General features: G+C 37.1%; 1 protein-coding gene across 1 annotated transcript; it reads left to right on the forward strand.

Moving 5' to 3' along the window:
- The first annotated feature begins 10,627 nt into the window (after positions 1-10,627).
- LOC121983161 (protein trichome birefringence-like 23) lies at positions 10,628-14,894 on the forward strand. The gene is made up of 4 exons (XM_042536124.1): positions 10,628-10,991; positions 11,952-12,011; positions 12,474-12,751; positions 13,738-14,894. Exons 1-4 carry the CDS (start codon positions 10,766-10,768, stop codon positions 14,512-14,514), a joined length of 1,341 nt encoding a protein of 446 aa, XP_042392058.1. The 5' UTR covers positions 10,628-10,765; the 3' UTR covers positions 14,515-14,894.
- Positions 14,895-23,174: the final 8,280 nt, after the last annotated feature.

Raw genomic sequence — 23,174 nt, forward strand, 5'->3', positions numbered from 1 at the left:
AAAGTTAGGCAAGTGAAAAGTCTACTAAGTGACTAGTCCTAACTGGAGGTTAGACAAAGGTAAATCCTAACTAAAAGTTAGGTAGGTGAGAAGTCTACTTAGTAACTAGTCATAACTGGAGGTTAGGCAAATAGAAGTTCTAGTGAGTGAAGTCAGGTCCTAGTGAGTGAAGCTAGGTGGTGGAAGTTCTGCGAGTTAAGCCAGACCCTAGTGAATGAAGCTAGGTGGTGAAGTCCTACTGAGTGAAGTCAGGTCCTAGTGAGTGAATCTAGGTGGTGAAAATCTTAGTGAGTGAAACCAAACAATGAAAGTCCTAGTGAGTGAAGATATGCAACTTTAGGGAGAAGTAACCCTAGGTAATGATAAGTTTTAAAGAGGTAAATTCTAAGCTTGTGTGACCGGCTGGTTTCCGATCCACCGTAGGTGGTAGACTAGACTAGCAAATTCTTAATATTGCTAACACTGTTTTACTTTACTGTTTTATATCTATTGTGTTAACTCAGTGTTACAGACAAGTCTTAGTAGATCAAATTAATTAGACACTAAGCAGAACCAGAGAAAGTCCAAATAGGTCTGGAGGACCAGATATTTGGCAGGTAAGTGGAGGTAAGCATTGGAGGAGAGATCCAATGAGGACGCGCTCCCGGTTGAGGGAACAGTATGTGTCGGTCTGACCTAGGATTTTAGCGAAACCCGAAGTCAGGACCGGACAGTCCCGAGACTGTCAAAATATTTATTTTTTCGTATTATGCTCGTTGTGCTAACTCTATGGTGTAGAAAATTGAAAGCTTAAAAAAGGACTTTGAGGCGCCTAGGAAGGGTCCAGGCGCTCGAAGGTCAGGGCGCCCCGAGTGGATCCAAGCACATGGATTTGCCCGAACCCAGCCACTCATGCAGATGAGTTGGTACACTCTGATTGGTCGACACATGTGAGCATTTAGGCCCATGGGTGGTCCAGACACCCGAGAGTGGATAGAGGTTACTAGATAGAGTTTCGCCGAGGTATAGCCACGTCAGCAATCCAGGCGTTCGGAGATGGTCAAAGATTTACCTAAATTTACCTTAAACAAATTTAGGTAAATCTTTTTTATGTGTGTCAAATGGGGAGAGTGAACCTTAAGTTAGAAAAATCTAGTAGCTCTCAGTCTGATATACAACTCTTAAGATCTAACTCTAACCTAAGAAAATTGTCAAATATCAAAAAGGAGAAGATTGTTAGTACAACTGACCCCTAGAGTTTCGATGTTTGACAATAGACCAATGTCGGGTCAGGGTGACTAAAGGTTAATCCAAATAGAACATGATGTTTGGAAGAGAGAAGTCTAGTCAGGATTATTGTTGCAATCGACCTCTAGGATTTCAAGGTTTGATAATGTACTCAAGTATGGTCGGGTTGACTTAGGGTTAATGTAAAATATGGCAATTAAATAAAAAGTGTTATTGAAGAAATAATTTTATAGAATTTTCTAAAAAAATTTCAAAAATTTTTCAGAATTTAAACGGAGTTTGTATGACACGTTTAAGCGGATAAATCTATTAGACTTAGAGGAAGCCTATTTAAAATATCAATTAAGCTGAAAGTTGATTGATTTAATTAAGCTAAGGTTATGATAAATTAATCAATTAATTGACCTAGGTATAAAAACCTAAGCTTAGGTTTAATCTCAAGTCATTTTCTCGATTCTTCTCTCTTCCACTACCATCTTCGTTTGGCTAATCACTATTAGTTTATAAATGGATTACAAAGATTGAGTACAAGAACTTAAAATAAAACTGTTACCGATAAACAGAAAGGAAATTGAAGAAGTCTTTGTTCTTCAAACTTCGGAGCAGCCTTTCGGTGTTGTCGAAGCATTTTCGGAGCAGCACGCAAGAAAGAAAGTCGTAGAAAGTGTTGTACTAAAGCAATTAGTTGAAGGCCCTTATATAGGCCAATTCCGGTTGCCTGGACCATGCTGACGTGGCGACCTCTCGTCGAAACTTGAGTCGAAGGGAACATTCAAAACCTTAAAAACCTCTAGTAATGCGCCACCAAAGCCATTCGATCTTGGGGAGCAAGAGAGAGAGGAAGGATTGGGGCCGTTGAATTTGAATGACCTCCTGTCGCATTAAACCCTAACAACAACTTGTCACTTCAGGCATTCTGGCCATAGGCGCCCATCACATGATGGAGAGATACAACCCACATTTATTAAGGATGGAAAATAGTAATCATTATTATGGTTCAAAGACGTGTTTGTCGCACTATGCATTAATTATGAGTGACATACCATGTTTTTGAGGTACAACTATGGCGGTAGTAGAATGACTAGTCATAGATCGAACATCCGAACAAGAAATGTGAAACACAAAGAGACACAAGTGTCTAGTCAGTTGAGCTTGTAGCCTCCTTCTACTATACTTAAAGCGGAGGTTTGTAATACGACAAATAAAGTAGGGCCCCCAAGGTTGGAGTCGAAGTCAAGAAAGATAAATCCGCTACCTTAGCGGTCCCCTAGTGCTAGCCCCACGGATATAGAGGGAGATACATGTAAGTACACAGGTCATAGACGCATGGTGGGGTAAACCCTAGGTCGTCAGTGTAGGATCGTTGGGCCGGCTAGAAGGGGGGTTGAATAGCCCTGAATAAAACACAACCCTTTCTCGGCAATTAAGCTAACACTTGAAAAATAGATTAAGCAGAAAATAAGGCATAAAAATGAGGCACCGGATTTGACTTGGTTACAATCAGGGAGGTTGTTAATCCAAGGAAGATGGTTGCACTAAGAACTCCTTCAGGCGGAGAAGCCTTGTTTACAGCAGTGTAGGCACAAAAAGAAAGAAGCTAATCAAAGCAATGGAAGCACACAAGTGTTGTTACAATTTCTGAATTGATGAAAAGCTTCTGGACCAAGGCTATATTTATAGCCTTGGTCGGGGCGCCTGGAAGGGGTTCCGGGCGCCCTGGGGGGATAAAATTTATCCCCCAACGGTTGGATCGAGTCAAAGCTCGATCCTGTGAAAAAGTCACTTCCGGGCGCCCGGAAGGGTTCCGGGCGCCCCGGACAGCTCCGGGCGCCCCGGAGCCAAAAGTCAACCCAGTTGACTTTTGGTCCGTGCTCTCTTCTCCGGTTCAGCTCGCCTCTGGTCCGGGTCTTTCTGCTCCGGCTCCGCTTTGCTTGGGTGATCTCTGACATCCGGAATAGGGCTCACCCGAACCCAACTTCCAGTCTTCTCGAGCGGGCTTCCCTCCGGCTTCTCGTCCCTCGGAATCGCCACATGTTTCCTTCTCGTCCGCCGGCATACTCATCCGCAGTCTTCGTCCCTTGGACGCACCGCGTGTCGTCCTTCTCGCTAGATGCGTCTCTTGCTCCCCGAGCAATCTTCCGCTCCGGCTTTCGTCCCTCGGAACCACTGCACGCTTCCTTCTCGTTCACCGATGTACTCTTCCGCAGCATCTCGTCCCTCGGACTGCCGTCCTTCTCGCTAGCTGCGTCTTCCGCTCGACTACCTGTGTTCTTAAGCTCCTGCACACTTAGACACAAGGTTAAAACAAACAGGACCTACCTTAACTTGTTGATCACACCAAAACAACCTTGGGGTTCCAACAATCTCCCCCTTTTTGGTGTGATCAACCCAAGTTAAGCTAGGGTTAAAATAGACATAAAATAGAATTAACTTAAATTGCAATTTTAAGTGCAAAAAGATAGAAAAAATTAAATCTATCTACCTCCCCCTAGACTTATACTTTCCCTTCTCCCCCTTTGATCACAAAAAAATGGGGTTCCAAGAAAAATAACCTAAGGGTTAAAGACTTAGAAAAAATATTTCTTGAAAAGTTTTAAGTTTTTAAGAAATTTTAAAAAAAAATTCTAAGTTTCAGAAAAAAAACTTAGGAGAAAATGTTTTGACAATTTTTCTAATAAAAAATCCTAAGTAAAAAAAAAATTAAAAAAAATTCTAACTTGAATTTTTGAGAATTTTTAAGCACATTTTTTTAAAGCAAATGACTTAGGCAATTAAAAAAAATCTAAGTAAGTAAATTTCAAAATTGAAATAAAATGTTTTGAATAACCTTTTTAAAGCACTAATTAATGCTTCATTAGTAAGTTAATTAAACATTTATTTCAATATTTTGGCTTCCAGGTCGTGGCGAGGCACTAGGCCTTCTTGGTTATTGGAGCAACAACCACTTCCTTGACAAAGTCTCATAAAGAAATTCTTTGTTTAATTTTCTCACTTAAAGCGCTAATTTTAATTTTAATTTTAAAATTTAGTTTAAGCATGATTTAGGAACCCAATATAGGTTCCAACCTACTGGATTAACCAAAAAAATTTTGTAGACATTTTTTCTTGAAATGTTCCTAATTTGTCCCGGGTGATATTTAAAGTACCAATTTAAATTATTAAATCTTCTAACATTGGTTTTAGATGAACATGCATAATTTTTTAAGTTATCTATTTGAATTTTCAAATTTTGATTTTCTAATTCCAATTTTTTATTTTTTAATTTTAATTTATCTAATTCTTCTAAGGGACAAGACTTAGCTAGAATTACTTTTAAATTTTTATTTTCACTTTCTAATTTGCAGCAGTCTTTTGTCAAAAGTTTAACAAACTTAAACATTTTATCGGGAGGAAGAGATCGTACCTGACTTACCTTTTCGATCTTGTTGTCCGTTTCTCCCCCTGAACTGCTGCTTTCTTCCGACGTGTCTCCCCCTTCATCGATGCTCATTTCAGAAGAGCTTGAATCACAGTCGTCGTCTTGATGACTCGCCATCAATGCGAGTCCGGAGAATGCTTCGACTTCCGATTCGGACGACGTATCGTCCCACGTCGCCTTCAGGGCCTTTCTTTTCTGGATAGGCTTCTTACCCTTCTCCTTGTCTTTGTTCTTCAGCTTGGGGCAGTTGTCCTTGACGTGCCCTTCTTCGTCGCAGTGGTAGCAGCGGATCGTCCTTTTCTTCTTCCCCTTCGGATGGTTAGTAGATCTAGATTTACAAAGTTTCTTGAATCTTCTTACCATCATTATCATTTCCTCGTCGTCGAGAGAAGATTCCAACTCAGGTTCGTCTCTCGAAGCTTTGAGGGCGACGTTGTTCTTGGGCTCCTTCATTCCTGCACATCTTGACTCATGGACTTCAAATGTTGAAAAAAATTCTTCTAATGAAATTTTTTCTAAGTGCTTAGAAATGTAAAAAGCATCTACTAGTGATGCCCATTTTGAATTTCTCGGAAATGAATTTAACGCGTACCTGAGCGAATCTCGGTTACTTACCTTTTCTCCGAGATTCGTGAGTCCGGTGATGATTTCTTTTATTCTTGAGTGCAGATGTGCAACTGTCTCGTCTTCCCCAAGTCGCAGGCTGGTGAGCTGATTGCGAAGCAGATCTATTCTAGCGAGCTTGGCTTCGGACGCCCCTTCGTGCAGCTCAAGGAACTTCTCCCAAAGTTCCTTTGCGGAGTTGTATTTACCGATCCTGTTGACTTCTTGAGGCGGAAGAACGCTTAGCAGATGGTACTCTGCTTTGCTGTTCGCCACGAAGTCGGCCTGCTCCTTTTTTGTCCATTTATCTATCTCCTTGTCCTCTGGAGCTTCAAATCCAAATTTCATTGTTAAAAATAATTCAATATCTGTTGTAAGAAATACCTGCATCAGTTTTTTCCAGGTAGCGAAGTCCCCTTCATATTTCGGTGGGTGGATGCTTGGTCCGGCCATCGCGTTGCTTCGTTCGGCGGTTAGTCCTCCTGAAGCGCCTCGGCTCTGATACCACTTGTAGGACCGTTGGGCCAGCTAGAAGGGGGGGTTGAATAGCCCTGAATAAAACACAACCTTTTCTCGGCAATTAAGCTAACACTTGAAAAATAGATTAAGCAGAAAATAAGGCATAAAAACGAGGCACCGGATTTGACTTGGTTACAATCAGGGAGGTTGTTAATCCAAGGAAGATGGTTGCACTAAGAACTCCTTCAGGCGGAGAAGCCTTGTTTACAGCAGTGTAGGCACAAAAAGAAAGAAGCTAATCAAAGCAATGGAAGCACACAAGTGTTGTTACAATTTCTGAATTGATGAAAAGCTTCTGGACCAAGACTATATTTATAGCCTTGGTCGGGGCGCCTGGAAGGGGTTCCGGGCGCCCTGGGGGGATAAAATTTATCCCCCAACGGTTGGATCGAGTCAAAGCTCGATCCTGTGAAAAAGTCACTTCCGGGCGCCCCGGAGCCAAAAGTCAACCCAGTTGACTTTTGGTCCGTGCTCTCTTCTCCGGTTCAGCTCGCCTCTGGTCCGGGTCTTTCTGCTCCGGCTCCGCTTTGCTTGACCCAACTTCCGGTCTTCTCGAGCGGGCTTCCCTCCGGCTTCTCGTCCCTCGGAATCGCCACGTGTTTCCTTCTCGTCCGCCGGCGTACTCATCCGCAGTCTTCGTCCCTTGGACGCACCGCGTGCCGTCCTTCTCGCTAGCTGCGTCTCTTGCTCCCCGAGCAATCTTCCGCTCCGGCTTTCGTCCCTCGGAACCACTGCACGCTTCCTTCTCATCCACCGATGTACTCTTCCGCAGCATCTCGTCCCTCGGACTGCCGTCCTTCTCGCTAGCCGCGTCTTCCGCTCGACTACCTGTGTTCCTAAGCTCCTGCACACTTAGACACAAGGTTAAAACAAACAGGACCTACCTTAACTTGTTGATCACACCAAAACAACCTTGGGGTTCCAACAATCAGTTCCTGAGAATCGACCCCTGACCATTACGCTAGAGATGTTATGCGCCCACCGTCTGCGCTATGCCCTGGGGGCGGGGTCAAAGTCAAGAAAGTTGGTTGAGGTGATGGCCAAAGTCAAGTAGGAGTCAACACTCAGGACTAGCGCGGTCGTACAGCTCGGTCGAATAGTCTAGCCTATCAAACCTCTTGTCCACTCGGATCCTGAGTCCTCCCAGCTTGATGGAATCCCGAGCCGTCCTAGTTCAATTCAAAACCAAGTAGCATGGTCGTATAGCTCAGCCAAATAGTCCAACCATTCAGACCTCTTGTCCAATCAGATCCTGAGTCCTCATAGCTTGATGGAATCTCGAGTCATCCTAGTTCAATTCAGAACTGAGTAGCATGACTGTATAGCTCGACCAAATAGTCCAACTGATCGGACCTCTTGTCCGATTTGATCCCGAATCCTTATGGCTTAATGGAATCCTGATTCGAGTCCTCAAGAAAGCCGAGTCCTCAGAGGAGCCGAGTCCTCAAGATGGTCAACATTCCTTAGTTGACCCAACCCTGTTCGAGAGCGATGCCCGACGAGGTGTTAAAAGAGATTCGACCATCTTACCCTCAAAGCGTATTAATGGCCTATCACCGCAACAACCTTATATTCCTTTTTGTCGTTTTGTATAACTGTTGTCAAAGAATTAAGGGAATATTCCCTGTGTAATTCATACAGTGGAAGCTTCTATCCTGCAAAGCACAGAAATAGTGGGCCTATTTTGGAGAAAGCTATTAGAATAGTCAATCTTATTTTAGAAATACATTGATATTCGTGTAGGGAAAACAACAATACATAAGGGGTCTTCACTCATAGACACAGGTATGTTTTGCCATCAAAGTTCACTATTCGTCACCACCGTTCTTCATCCTTTTCTTTAGCACTCTGTCTGACTTGAGCGTCTGAGTATTTGTACTAAGGGCCACTCCCTATCCTAGTTATTGACACTTCTTTCTCCTAGTTTTTTTCTTTGACACACATGATTGAGAGTGGCACCCGGTTTCTCCTGTTCAAAGTCTTCTCACAGTCAACCTCAATGCTACCTAGCTAATTGTCCATCTTCCTGGATTTTAGATAAGATTAACATTGTTTGGATGCAAAGAAGGAAAGGCTCAATTTGCAGCAAATAATAAGATATTAATGATGATCAAATCACCCATGGCAACCCAAAAGATCATTTCTTTACCTAAGTACATTTGATGTAAACTTTACTAGATGTCACAACAAAGATATTCAAATAGTTGAGCTATACCTTGTTTTTGGCAACCTCTTTAATTCCTGACTTCCTTATGATCTCCTGTTGTAAATATCAGACCAACATTTCCCTGAATCAAACTTTTTGTGCACGAAAGAATCTTCAATCACAGATACAATAACATTGAAAAAAAAAACTCAATTCAATATAATAAACCTCAAACATAAAGCTATGGAATAAATCATATCTCGGGGCACAAACCGAAGAAATGAAAGACAAGAAATCCTACGACGAGGAGGGGTAGGATGTTCAGGTAATCCTTGTTGTCGGTTTTCTCTAAGATCTTGATGCAACGTCGAATAAGAATATTCTTGCCCATCACAAGGATGGAGTCACCGTCAAGATCCGGATAAGATTATAAATGAATCAAATATTTACATTAAACTTGATAAGAATTTATTTTATGTTCAATCTTGAACATATATATATATATATTTAATTCATCAATTTTATGAATAATATTCATGTATCATATTCATCAATAAAACTCTTATCAATATATTAAATAATTAAAGAAACTTTTAAAATGAGCAGATGAATTTGTATTATCAAACTTAATAATTAATCAAATAAATAATAACATTTAAACGAATCATCAAATTCAAGTTCATAAAAAAAAATTAAGTCAAGTTTGAATAATCTTTTCAATAATTTAATTCATTTTAGGCTTAGCTTAATTTGATTTGACTATCTTATTAAATAAATTTGAATACCGATTTGACATGTTTACAATCCTACTTACGATGTTATGGCTGGAGTTGGTGTTGTCTGTGGCCGCAATGAGCACCTACAAGTTGGGCCATTGCATTAAACTTAATTGGGCTTCCCAAACCATGGCCCAAATCCATCTCGATTCAATTTTAATGTATCAATTGATTCAAATTCATTAGGTTTCTCTTCTTATTTTATTAATTTATCTTGATTATTTAAAAAAAATAATAATAATAAATTCTTAGGCAAAAGTGTGAAGTCCATGAGCGACTTGGATTCAATTGCTTGCTTGTAGGCGCTATGTTGCACTTTCAATCGAATCGAACGCTTTGAATCAAAGAAACCTAAAGAAATGATGTGACGTATGAAAAATAACAATAATCAGTCTCATTTCCAATGTTTTTGAGGAGGTAACCCTCATAATTTGTGCCGTAACTCTTTCATAGATTTTTAAAAATTATATTTAACTAGACTACTCTCGGCGTTATAAAATTAATCTCTCTTTTTATTTTTTTCTTCTTCTTGAGAGTTAAAATTTTAGCCTTTAATACAAATAAATATATTGATCCAAAATGAATGTCTTGATGATGGTGCTCACATGGCATGTCCTATATTTTGACTTCATGGAATTTATACAATTAAATTAAATTTGGACGTATTTGCGATTTTGCGGGATAGATCCAGCCGAAACTCAAGGCGAGACTTCGGATAACAAATTAGCAATTTTGTTTTACATTTGTGTTTTTAAATGATTTCAATATTTAATTTTTTTTCTATTTTAGATATTTAAAAAAAAACTGTTTTTGCTAGCTCTCGGAGTGGCCGAGAAAAGAATAACAGAAAAATAAAATAAAATAAAATATTTTTATATAAACATTAAAAATTCATAAGCGGACCACCAACCGACAATATCTTACGGCTCGAGACCGTGATCTCTGTGTCAATGTTTTAGATCTTGAATCTTGACTCCTGAAGTTTCCAAAGTAAATGAATAAAAAAATGCAGAGGGTAGAATTCAGGTCGGTGCATAAACTTTTAAAATTATCAAAGGGAAACCCTTATAATTGATGTACCTAAAATATCCGCTTGCTTTATCTTTATCATTTTCACCCTTACATCCTTCATCTGAAAATAACTGACCTGAAAAAGCTCGGAAAGGCCATGGGGATAGTTCATAAAGTGATCTTGCACTTAACAAAGGGGCAAATAATACTTACCATGGCAAAATAGTATAGGTATTGGCTATACAATTTTAACACAAGATGATTACATTTATTTTTAAGATTATATGAGAGAAGATAAATTATGAAGTCAACTCAAATAATTAAGGAGTGAGAGAATTTTTTTTCTAAAAATATATGTTTGTCAGAAATTAATCTCTATCTCATTGTAATAAATTGGTGTATGAACCCATCTTTGACTATACACAAGATATTTGATATAATGATACAATTAATTAAATTTGCAATTTTATAAGCTTAAATTTGAGATAAATAAATTTGTGACTAAGAATTTATTTAATTATTTATAAATACGTAATTTAATATATAAGTTACAAATATGTAACATAGTTGCATATTAATTAACACATAAAATTATATAATACAGTTCAAACTAGCCATTAAGTAGCTTGTATCTAATTTAATATGCAATGTTTAACTTATTTAATTAAACAGATGACTCTATTAATAATAATCTAGACTCATTTTTTAAGCATATGTTGAAAAGATTCCTTTGTAATCTATCAATCAAACAATCACTTTTATTCATGTGGAATGCATTAGGTTAGTGTTTCTTGTCTTTTTATAATCACTTTTTTTTTAATATATTTTTTTTCTGTATAAAAAATAAAATTTAGTTGCATGTTCCTTTTTTGACCTATGCTTTAAGGACTGTTTTGATGGCGTTAATTTTGTGCGTTGGTGAAGAACCATAATAAAAATGGCTCTTTTGCCGTGACTACGCGCCTCTCTTTCACTGCTCGCTACTTTGTGCCTCTTGGTAACGACGCTTTTCTGCTTCACCCCCACAACTCTCGCTTTCCCCTCCGTGATCATCGGGAAGGGGGCATGACGACGGATTGGGAGCCGTGGCCGGCCCTCCAGCGCAAGAGCAACCACGTCGTCGTCAAACTCCTCGTCCTCGCCATCCTCGCCGGCCTCTCCTTCCGCCTCCTCTTCTCCCGCTCCGACGTGTTGCATCCCGTGCCGGTGTCGCCTGCCGACGAGGCCGAGAGAGAAGCATCTGCGGAATCTATGGCGGCCGATGTCCTCGGTCTTGAAGACGACGACGGAGGTGACAAACCTTTTTTTTTTTTTTTTTCCTTTTTGTCTCCAACCTCATTCTAAAGATCTGCTATATTTGGGCTTTGATTCCGGCGAAATCGCAACGCCGATCGAATCAATATGGAAAATGAGATGTTTCTAGGCATTTTTTCTTTTTGATCAAGGCCAATGAACCGATCTCCGTGGTTTCTTGAACCCTAAACTGAAATTAGCACTGCAGTGTTAAGATCTATAGTTTTGTAGCGAAGAGCCTTTTTTTTTCCCTCGATTTTAACCAGTGTTCTGGCTGTTGTGTTTAATGAAGGCTTTATATTTCTCTATTTTTGTTCTCAAGGAGGGAAAAGATTATTGTTTTTTAAATCAAACCCCCTTCTCCTCTTCAACCACTCTCTCATTCCCTTCCCTGTCTTTGAATTTTGCGAATGAGTTCCAGATTTTTAAAAATTAAACTACTATGTGAAAACTTGGTTTTGATAGTGACAGTTGAGCTCCTCCTGTTACCTCAGTTCTTGAAGAATTGATCCGAAGGAAAAGGGATCTCTACATAGTGTCTGTCGTCCAACACCAATTAGTGAACAAATGTATATATATATATATATTGAAAATTAATGACCTTGGCATTACCAATTACCAACCGTATGATCTTACACAGAGCTAACTGTGTCAGTGGTTAGGTCACGTGAATCTGATACTGGTTGATTGTGATGGTAGGTTAGATCTGGGGTTCTCATCAGCATGATTTACTGAAGGAAACTGGTAAGTACCACTATTGTTTACATTGTCAATTTGTCATGCTGACGAGAACCCCAGAACTAAATGAGAAAGTAGCTGCTATGCCCTGGACTTACCTGTTTGTTCTGAGAACTTTCACCTGCAAACTTAGAAGTTACTTTATCTAATTATACATATATGTTTTACATAAATTGGTTGCCCTTCTCTGATATCAACTAACAATGACCATCATTTACAGGATCATTATCTACGAACTTAGGCTTCTCAGTTGATGAAGAACAAGTTGTTTCTAAACCAGGTATTAAATTTATGGAGATCTAATCTCAGATATGAATGTAAAGTAACAAATAAAATGAAGAAAATCACTTGTTGATTATGTCAAATGTTGTTACTGTGCCCTGATCAATAATTCATCTTATTAGTATATATTGGTATCTGTGCATATCCCAGCTTTCTAGAAATTGTTGCTTTTGGTGTTGAGTTTCATAGAATTTGGACTTTTTTTGAATTAACTGGAGTTAACTGAACTAAATACTTATGATTCTTAATAACCCTATTACTTTCTCCATGTTAAGCAATGGCGGTTAGGGCTAAGTATGTAATTTGAAACTTGAATTGTGTGTCAAAAAAATTAATCTCAGTCTTAAGTAACATAATATTAGCTGATAACTTTACTTTTCTTTTCTTTTCTGTGATGTTCATTTTAATTCTTATAACTTAGCATTTGCGATGATTTAATTGGGTTATCAATATAATGCAGATAGGTGTGATCTTTTTACTGGGCAATGGATCCCAAATCCTTCAGGACCTACATACACAAATGAAAGCTGCCGTTTTATAGAACCTCCTCAAAACTGTATGAAGAATGGGCGCCATGACACCGGGTATCTATTTTGGAGGTGGAAACCACATGATTGTGATGTATCTCCATTCAACGCGAAGAGGTTTTTGGACACTATGCAGAACAAAAGCTGGGCACTAGTTGGTGATTCAATTGTTCGCAACCAAGCACAGTCGTTGATTTGTCTTCTCTCAAAGGTGAACTTTACATATTCTTCTAGTTTAGCATGTCTTGAAATTTTAGTTTAAACAAAATTTTCAATCTGTTTAACGGGGAGTCTGTGACAAGTAGCACAAATTTTAGATGATCTGGTTGGAGCAGAATTAGATATGTTAGTGTGTTTTGGATATCCAATAGCTTAGAAGGCAACAACCAAATTCAACCTTCTAAATTCTAATATACTGTAATGGTTTCTATTTGCTACATCCTAATGCCAGGTGTCTATGAATCCTAAGCTGTGGCAGTGTTACCACGTAAACATGTAATTTCCTACCTTAGCTTCTTTCCCATTTTAACATTATGAGCCTATAGCTGGTATGTTCAAGGATTTACACGTTCTTGTTCAGGTTTGCTTTGCCTTGGTTCACAGGTATTAAATTTTGTTGAATTTCTCATGTCTTACTTTTTCTGCTTGATAGGATCAAGCCTTTTTTCCCTGCTCACATTCTAGTATACCATGTCATGACCATTCCGTGCGACCAGCACAAGAATTATTTGTGTTCATTGTGGTACTGTCTTGCTGATTGAATGGATTTCTCAGCATTAATACAGCATAAGAGATAATGTTATCAGAACACTTGTAGTAGAGAATGACCAATGTAAAGTACAATGAGCTTGTCGTTCATTTGCTTTTCAAGATTTCTCTTGTAAAAATACTTGGAAACTGACAAAGCATTACCTACTACAATATGATTAATGATGTTTATATCACATTCATTGTATTAACTTTGGATTTAGCCTGCTGAGTTATGAATTAGGCTTGTGCTACAGAACCACTGTGTTAGGATTGAACTACGCCATAGTATTGTTATGCAGGAAATGTAAGTACAATAGACAATTAGGACGCAAGTTTGATGAGTTCATCCCTAGTTTTGCTAGAGTGTTATTTGGAAACACAAACTATCCATAGTCTTGGAATTGAACAGTTCCAGAATGAGAAATGTTTTCTTTCCTTTATCCTTAGGTTGAAGAACCAGTTGAGGTCTACCATGATGAACAATACAAATCAAGAAAATGGCACTTTCCCTCTTACAGCTTCAATCTCTCGCTCATCTGGAGCCCATTCCTCATCAAAGCAGCTATTTTCGAAAACGACGAGGGCGAATCAAAGTCTGTAAATAGACTCCATCTTGATACTCTTGATCAGAAGTGGACAAGTCAATATAAAAGCTTTGACTATGTTGTCATATCTAGTGGGCAGTGGTTTCTAAAAACTGCAATTTATATGGAGAATAATAAACTAGTTGGCTGCCACTATTGCCCTAAGCTCAATTTATCAGAAATTAGTATTGAGTATGCTTATAACAAAGTCCTTAATTCTCTCTATCGTTTCATCAAAACTTCCGAGCACAAACCAATTGTTATGTATAGGACATGGACACCAGATCACTTTGAATATGGTGAGTGGTTTAGTGGTGGGCTTTGTAACAGGACTGAACCATACAAAGCAGGAGAGGGCAGTGGCAGAGATGTTGACAACTTCATGAGAACAATCGAGCTAAATGCTTTCACCAGGGCAGTGGCAGCTGAAGGAACACGCAATGGGATACGCTTGAAACTCTTGGACACTTATCAACTCTCAGTGCTTAGGCCTGATGCACACACAGGTCCTTACAGGACTTTCCATCCATTTGAGCATGGAAAGAATGTGAAAGTTCAGTATGATTGCCTGCATTGGTGCTTGCCTGGAGCTATTGATACTTGGAATGATGTGATGATGAAACTCATAATGGACGAGTGAATCTCACTTGCAGCTTTACTTGGTTGAAGCATTACGTTGTTGGGATTTTACACTGTTAAGATTGAATTGCTGCAAAACATGGCAGGATTCTCAAATTACCGTTGCAACATCCTGTTGCCTGTAGATGATTGGTATTATGACCAATGTGGTAATTGTAATGGTATTTATACCTTGTAAAGTTTGGATCCTGAACCAAAAGTTCTATCATCTATGTATACCTTATACGAGCTCTTCCAGGGATCATGAGTAGTAGTTATTCCATGTTTTCCCTTATGAATCTTTTCTTCCAAAAGATTCTATATATATTTATATGCGATATTTTGGATCTTAATGAATGATACATAAGAGTATTTACAATATTAATGTTTTTTTAACGCTCTAAACCTTGACGCATCAGTTGGGTGTGACACTGTATTGATTCTTGCCTACAGCAATTCTTTTTATAATGGATATTACTTCCAAACATTCTGTCATTGTTGATGCATGTCAAGTTAAGATTTATGTTGGAAGCAATTGTGTAGAGGAATGCCTTCATCATTTGCATAGTTTGTAGTTCATGCGTCTATTTATTGTTTGTATCATTTTTTTTTCTTTTTTATGCGAAAAAACGAAGGTAAAAAACTCCTTTGTTAAATATATCATCTTTGGCATAAGAGGAAAGAAGTCTTGTTGATCCTTTGCTACCTATTATTCTTCGGTAATCTATCAAAGGATGTACTCAGGTTTGTGGATTGATCAAAAGATATGTATTATATTTTGATATTTATTAAAAGGTATACTTAATTTATTATTATTTTTATTTTAACCTTCAATCATTGTTAAATCATCTCTTTCCTTTCACTTGGACCTTTTCATCTCTTTCTTCTCTCATATGCATATGATCTCTTTTCTTTTTCCTCTCTCTTTTGAATGCATGCATACATACACGTTAGGTTTAATATTTTTTCATATCAGACTTACATTGGGTTTGCTATGATTCCATATTAGGTTCAACTTGGAGATTTTTTGTGATGTTTCCTTATTACATTTTAACATTTATGAGAAGTCAAAATAAATAATGAATATTATATTTGAACTCCTTGTAACCCCATAAATCCATAGAAACTGAAATGGGTGCAATCAGAGAGATCTCTAAGTTCATCAGTGAATTTTGACTCAAAGCTACTGGTGAATTTAGAGAGTTCTGATTACACTCATTTGAATTCTTATGGATTTATAGGATTACAAGGAGTTCAAATATGTTATTCATTATTTATTTAAACTTCTTAAAGATATTAAAATATAATAAACAATAATCATTAAAAAAATTTATGTTGGACCTGATATAGAATCATATCAAGTCCAATAACTTAATAAAACAGGAATCATCTAACCAATGCCTTCATTTTAATTATCACTTCCTATGCAATCAGAAATAACAATTTAACACTTCCTGTGCAAACCAAACATCTCAACCTATAAAATTATCTGACCAGTGTCCTCATTTTAATTATCACAACAATTAATCTTGCTCATATTTAAAAGTTAATACAATCTCTTCCCTTATCTTTTTTTTTGGATTAATTGGTAAATGTAGAATGAAGATTTTTTGTGTTTCAATAGATCTGCCATGAATATTTTGTTGGTAGTGTAGTATTGCAATTGCACTTGCAGTTAAAAAAAACTGCTCACTTACCATTTATCTTGTTTATATCGTCCAAGTGTTTGAAAGAGAAGAGGATGAGAGAAAAACTCTGTTTTTGAATGAGAAGAGCATTCAAAATAAGAGAGGGATTTGGTTCGCATGCATCAAAATACAACATTAGTATCAGAGCAAGACTTGTGTGCATGATTTTGCTTGCGTGTATTTTTTTTTTGTTTTTTTTTATTCAATGATGAATTTTTAGACGGAGAAAAATGCAAGTATTTTTGTATACACGCGGGGATGGACTCGCAGTGTTAGAATTGTAATTTACACATGTGAAAATGATTTCAACGTTAGAATTGTAGTTTATGTGTGGAAGTGATTTCAACGTGCAATTTCATTGTAATCATTGCAACGTTCAACATGCATACAACAATGTGTCTAGCTAGAATCAGATCATTTATCATGCGATTTCAACGTCCATTTTCACGGTGAATACAGAAGGGTCCTAAGTGGATGTTCAACACGCATACAATAATGTGTCTAGAATAGAGAAGGGTCCTAAGTTGGGCCTGTTTGGTTTGCACAGGAAGTGATAATTAAAATGAAGACACTGGTTAGATGATTCATCCTCTCTCTTTTAGGATACATGTGGATACATGTATGCACGTTGGATTTAATATTTTTTTATATCATGCATAATATATATCTAATTTTTTTTTTATATGAGTTAATGTAGATTTGATATTTTTGTATGTGAACATGATATAATTTTGAGACCCAATATTAATTTTTTTTTTTTTTTTTTTTTTTGACAATTCTTCCTATTACATTTTAATATCTAGAAATTTAAAATAAATAATAAATAGTATATTCAATCAAAATCTATTAGTGGACCTAGAGATCTTAGATTCTATTTATTTCTATTTCTATAAATTTATAGGGTTGTAAGAATTCAAATATGTTTCATTATTTATTTTGAATTTTCAGAGATATTAAAATATAATAAGAAAGAATCATCCAAAAATTTTAAATTGTACCTGATATGAAAAAATATCAGACATAAGTTGTGTGTAATATGAAAAAATATTAGATCCATATTGAACCTGATTTAGAAAAATATTAGATCTAATGTGTATATATGTATGTATCAAAATAAAAGAAAAAAAAAAGAGTTGGTATGTATATACATAAGAGAGTAAGGGGAGAGAAATTATATAATATATAGAGGTGAGAGGATAGACACTGATTTAATAATTATTGAAGGTTAAGATGAAGAATAGTAGAGTGAATGGTCTCTTTAGTAAATATTAAAATATAATACACCTGTTCATTAATTCACAAATCTGAGTCGGCCTTGGGTAGATTGCCGACTATTCTCCGTTTCATTTTCAAAGTCACTTTTCATATTTAGAAACGCATTTATTCTCCATTCTGGAGGGTCTTCAAATGTCTGAAAATTTAGTGGAGAAATAATAGTTCTTCATGCGACAAGCCCCTTACATTTTCCATATTATCATTTGACGAATAGAAGCTCAGGTCTTTATTAAAAAATTGCGGATGCTAACGATGGTAATTTTGAACCATAACTGAATTAAATGTTCGAAAGTTTAGTTGACGTTGGGTCCTTTCTTAAGAATTGAAATGAAAATAAGAATTATAGTATTATAGAATAAGAATGGATACGAGTATGGATATCATTTTTAAAAATAATTTTGATTAGTTGAATATTGTCTATCGGAATAAACTAAAATTTCTTTTTTTTTTATCTTTAGAAGAAAATAAGAGAAAAATTTGATTAAAGAAAAATAAGAGAAAAATTAGATGAGAGAGAAAAATATGATAAGAGAGAAAGTTTGATGAAAGATAAAATACGATGGAAAAGAATGAAGAGGGAGAAAATACAATGAGAGAAAATAAGAAAAGAAAATGTGATGGGAGCAAGTATGGTGACAGAGAACGAGGAGAAAGAAAATATGTTGAGACAGAAAGTGTGATGGGATAGAATAAAGAGAGAGAAAGTGTGATGAGAGAAAATGAGAAGAAAAAATATATGATGGGAGAGATTGAGAAGAGAGAAAGTATGATAAGAGAGAATGCATGATGAAAGAGAAAGTGTGATGAGAAAAATAAAGAGAGAGAGTGATAACAGAGAAAACTTGATGAGAGAGATGAGGGGAGAGAAAATGTGATGAGAGAGAAACTGTGATAGGAGAGAATGAAGAGAGAGAAAGTATGATGAGAGAGAAAGTGTAATGATATAACGAGAAAAGAGAGAGTATTGTGGCAAAAGGCGAATACGCACGCCCCCAGAACCCCCGCCAATCCGTCCCAGGGCTAACACGAAGGAGGTAAATCACGGGCGGCTACTAGCCTTTGGAATAGTGACTAGCACATAAGGGAGGTATTTATCTCGACTTTTGCCGAGATTCGAACCCCAGACCTCATTGTGGTAATACCTCATGCGCTAGCCACTAGACCCATCCGAGAGGACAAGAAAAGAGAGAGTATGATTAGAGAGAATAAGGATAGAGAAAGTGACATAAAAGAAAATTTGAACAAATATATTAAGAGTATTTTTGTCCAAAACTTAATTTTTATTTCATTCTCATCAAAATCGAAGGGAGGAAGTGAGTTTCATCAATACCCAACTTTTTGAGTTTCATTTCAAAATTTTAATTTTATTCCCATCAACCAAACGTAAAGTTTAAATATGAATCCATTTGCTTATTCCCAAACTCCTAAACCAAATGTCACCTTAGTGTTAGAGTATATATGTATATACACACGAGTTTGCTAGGCTGCAGACTCGTTGTTGCACGACTATACAGACCCAGGGCATCTGGATTCAATCAAAATGTTTTTTTTTATATATTATATGTATTTAGAGTTCAAAATTTTAGAATATAGGAGTTGGGTTATAATGGATTTGAGTCAGTAAGATTTTTTTTCTCTAGGGTTCAGGCTTCCCTCTTAAGTTAGAGTATTTAAGATTAAAATTTTAGATACTACGGGGTATATTATATGTATTTAAGGTTTAAGATTTTAGGATTTAGGGGTTAGGTTATAATAGATTTAAGTTAATAAGATTTTTCCTTTATGATTCAGGCTTCCCTCATGAGTTATAGTGTTCAAGATAAAAAATTTTAAATACTCACGAGGTATAGTGTTCTTTAAGGAGATGTTGATTTTTTAAAAAAAATATCAATTCAGGCGCCTAGATCACTGTAGCGCACACAGACGTGCGACGTTTCATCCACAGTAGATTATATATATATATATATATATATATAAAGTGGATTATAATATATGATTGTTGCGCAAAGAAGGGGCCAACACCTCTCAACTTCTAATGCGAAAGAAGAGGAAGAGAGAAAGAGATCGCGTGGAGCAACAAAACAAAGATGCACAAAAGGAGAGCAAACACGAGGAAGCAGAAGAAAAAGAGTTACCGTGGTTCGGCGACGTGCCTACTCCACAAAAACGACCAAAGCTTTATAAGAATTCTCTCTACACAAGAGAATCACATTCAATGATTCTTATGATTATTATTGTACAATATATTTACAATAATCCTTATAAATAGTACATAAACCCCAGATCCGGTAAAATCATAATAGAATTTTGTTATGAAAAATCGTTACAAAATTCTGTTATGAAAAACCGTAAAAGAATTCTGTTATATAAAACTATAACAGATTTTTCTTCCATAGCAGCCATCGCATTATCCTTCATCCAAATATGAGCCACCCGTCAACAATCTTCACCTTAGCGATTATTCATCCTTTCGAAGAACAAGAGTATCTGAATAAAGTTCCATCTAGATTTCTGGGTCTGGGCTTCCTTCCTCTAATATCTAGAGATATGGATTAAGTTCAAGCAATGCTTGAACTTCTCTGTGGTCACTGTCTTTGTCAGCATGTCGGCAACATTGTCTGCAGTGTGAACCTTCTCAAGTTGAATTTCTCTGGAAGCAATCAACTCTCTGATTTTGTGAAACCTCACATCAATGTGCTTAGTTCTCGCATGATACACCTGATTCTTCATCAAATAGATAGCAATCTGACTATCGCATAACAACTTGACTCTACCTTACTGAACGCCCAGTTCTCTGACCAACCCTATAAGCCATAAAGCTTCCTTCGCTGCTTCAGCTGCTGCCATGTACTCTGACTTCGTAGTAGACAATGCAACAATAGATTGTATCATAGATTTTTAACAAATAGGTCCTCCTACCACAATGAACACGTATCCTGTAGTAGACCTCCTGTTATCTAAATTTTCTGTATAGTCCGCATCTACATACCTAGCAACTAAAGGACCTTCCGGTTGTCTACTAAACATGATGTCATAATTAGTTGTATTTCTCAAGTATCTGAAAATCTATTTCACTACATCCCAATGTGGCCGACCAGGATTTGAGAGAAACTTGCTTATCATACTAACTGCTTGCGTCAAATCTGGTCTCATGCAAACCATCGCATACATCAGACAACAACCAACTGCACTAGCATAATGAACCTTTGACATCTCTTGGATCTTGCCATCTGTCTTTGGATACTGTGTACTGGATAACTTCAAGTGATGCGCCAGGGTATGCTCACTGACTTTTCATTCTTCATGTTGAACCTATCCAGCACCTTCTCCATATAGCTACGTTGAGACAACTATAATCTCCCTGCCGCTCTATTCCTATGAATCTTCATCCCAAGAATCTTCCTGGCCTCTCTCAAATCTTTCATGTCAAATTCTTTTCTCAGTAGTCTCTTCATTTTGTCAATCTCTTTCATCTTCTTCGTAACAATGAGCATGTCATCTATATATAGCAGTAAAAAAATAAGTGATTCATCTTCAAGTATGCAGCAGTCATACTCACATCTCTTATATCCGTTTTGAATCATGTAAAAATTGAAACATTTGTACAATTGCATAGGAGATTGTTTCAATCCATAGAGTGATTTCTTCAACTTGCAAAACAATCGCTCTTGTCCAGGCTGACTAAATTCCTCAGGTTGTGATAAAAAATCTGCTCCTCCAAATTTCCATAAAGAAATGTCGTCTTCATATCCATTTGCTCCAGTTGTAAATCATGATGTGTCACCAAAGATAACACCACTCTAATTGATGTATGTCTTACAACTGGAGAGAAAATTTCTTCATAGTCAATCTCCTTTCTCTGTGAATACTCCTTTGCTATCAACCGAACCTTGAACTTCACTTCTTCTCCCATTGACATTGCTTCTTTCTTCTTGAATATCCACTTGCACCCTATAACTTTCTCTTCTTCATAAAGTTCTACTAGATCCCACGTTTAGTTCTTATGTAACGACTCCATCTCCTCTGTCAAAGCGCCCGTCCACTTATTTTTCTCAGAGCTGTGTATTGCCTCCTAAAAAGATGTAGGATCTCCGGTACTAGTGATAAGCGTATAAAATATCAAGTCTTCAAATCTGTATCTGGTGGGTGGTTTTATGACTCATCTCGTTCTGCCACCAGCTATAGTGCGATGCTTCGTGTACTCTGAGATAGAATCATCGGAGTTTTGAGTCTCTAGCTCCATCTGCATAATATCTTTCTCCATGTTGCTCTGTGGTGTTTCTTTTGCTCTTCCTGAGTACGTGTAGCATAGTTTTCTTGTCAAACACCACATCTCTACTAATCACCACCTTATTTGCCTTAAGATCCAAAATCTTGAAGTCTTTAACTCTTTTCTAATACCCAAGAAAAATGCACTGCTTTGACTTCGCATCCAGTATTGATCTTTCCTCACTAGATATGTGCATATAAGCTGGACATCCAAAAACTCGAATATGAGAGTAATTTACTTGATTCTCTGTCCATACTTCCTCTGATACTTTGCCTTCTAGTGATGTCCTTAGTGATCTATTAATGAAATAACATGTCATGTTTACCGCTTCCACCCAAAAATTCTTTGTAAGCCCTGTATTCAACTTGAGACATCTTGCCTTCTCAATGATTGTCCTGTTCAATCTTTCCGCCACCCCATTCTGCTGAGGTGTCCTACAAACCGAGAATTGCCTCATTATCTCATGATGCTCATAAAATTCCTGAAACTTTGAATCTGTATACTTAGTCTCATTGTTTAACCTAAGCCATTTGATCTTCCTTTTGGTCTGGTTCTACACTTCAGTTTTTCACAGTTTAAATTTTGTAAAAGTTTCTGACTTGTGACGCATAAAGTATACCCAGACCTTTCGTGAAAAATCATCAGTAAAACTCATAAAATACAAGTGCCCTCCACATGATGCTACACTAGCTAGTCCCCAGAGATCCGTATGTACATAGTCCAGAATCCCCTCCATTTTATTTGTTGTCATCTTGAATTGCACTTTACTCTGTTTCCCAAGAATACAGAATTTGTAAAATTCAAACTTGCATGTCTTGACACCCTTCAACAAATCTCTCTTGTGAAGTTCTATCATACCACGTTCACCCATATGCCCTAGCTGCATATGCCACAAGACAGTACTGTCTGATTCATACTCCACCAAGGTGACTCCACCTACAACTGTAATCTCTATCAACTTGTAGATGTTTCCTGCTACCTTTTGTCCTTTCATTATCGTCAGAGTTCCCTTGTTGACCTTCATCACCTCGTTCATTGATTTGTAATTACAACCAATAATATCAAGTGTGACTAGTGAGATCAAGTTCTTCCTTAACTCTGGTATATATCTGGCATCACATAAGGTTCTGATCACAAATATCTTAATTCTGACGTTTCCAATACTGATAACTCTGCATGACGCATCATTTTCCATCAACACTGAACCATAATCCACTACCTTATAGGTGTCAAACCACTCTTTGTTTGAAGTCATGTGATATAAACATACAGAGTCTAAGATCCATGCATCCACCAATTGCTCTGAAATCGACATAACTGATAGCATATCTCCATCATCACTCTCTGAATTTTCTTTTTCAACTATGTTTGCAGATTTTGCTGAACTACCTTTATTCTCTGCAACATGTTTCTTTATCTTTGGACAATCTCTCTTGATATGACCTTTGC

This window comes from Zingiber officinale, chromosome 1B, assembly GCF_018446385.1.
Source record: "Zingiber officinale cultivar Zhangliang chromosome 1B, Zo_v1.1, whole genome shotgun sequence".
In the NCBI taxonomy this organism is placed as follows: Eukaryota; Viridiplantae; Streptophyta; class Magnoliopsida; order Zingiberales; family Zingiberaceae; genus Zingiber; species Zingiber officinale.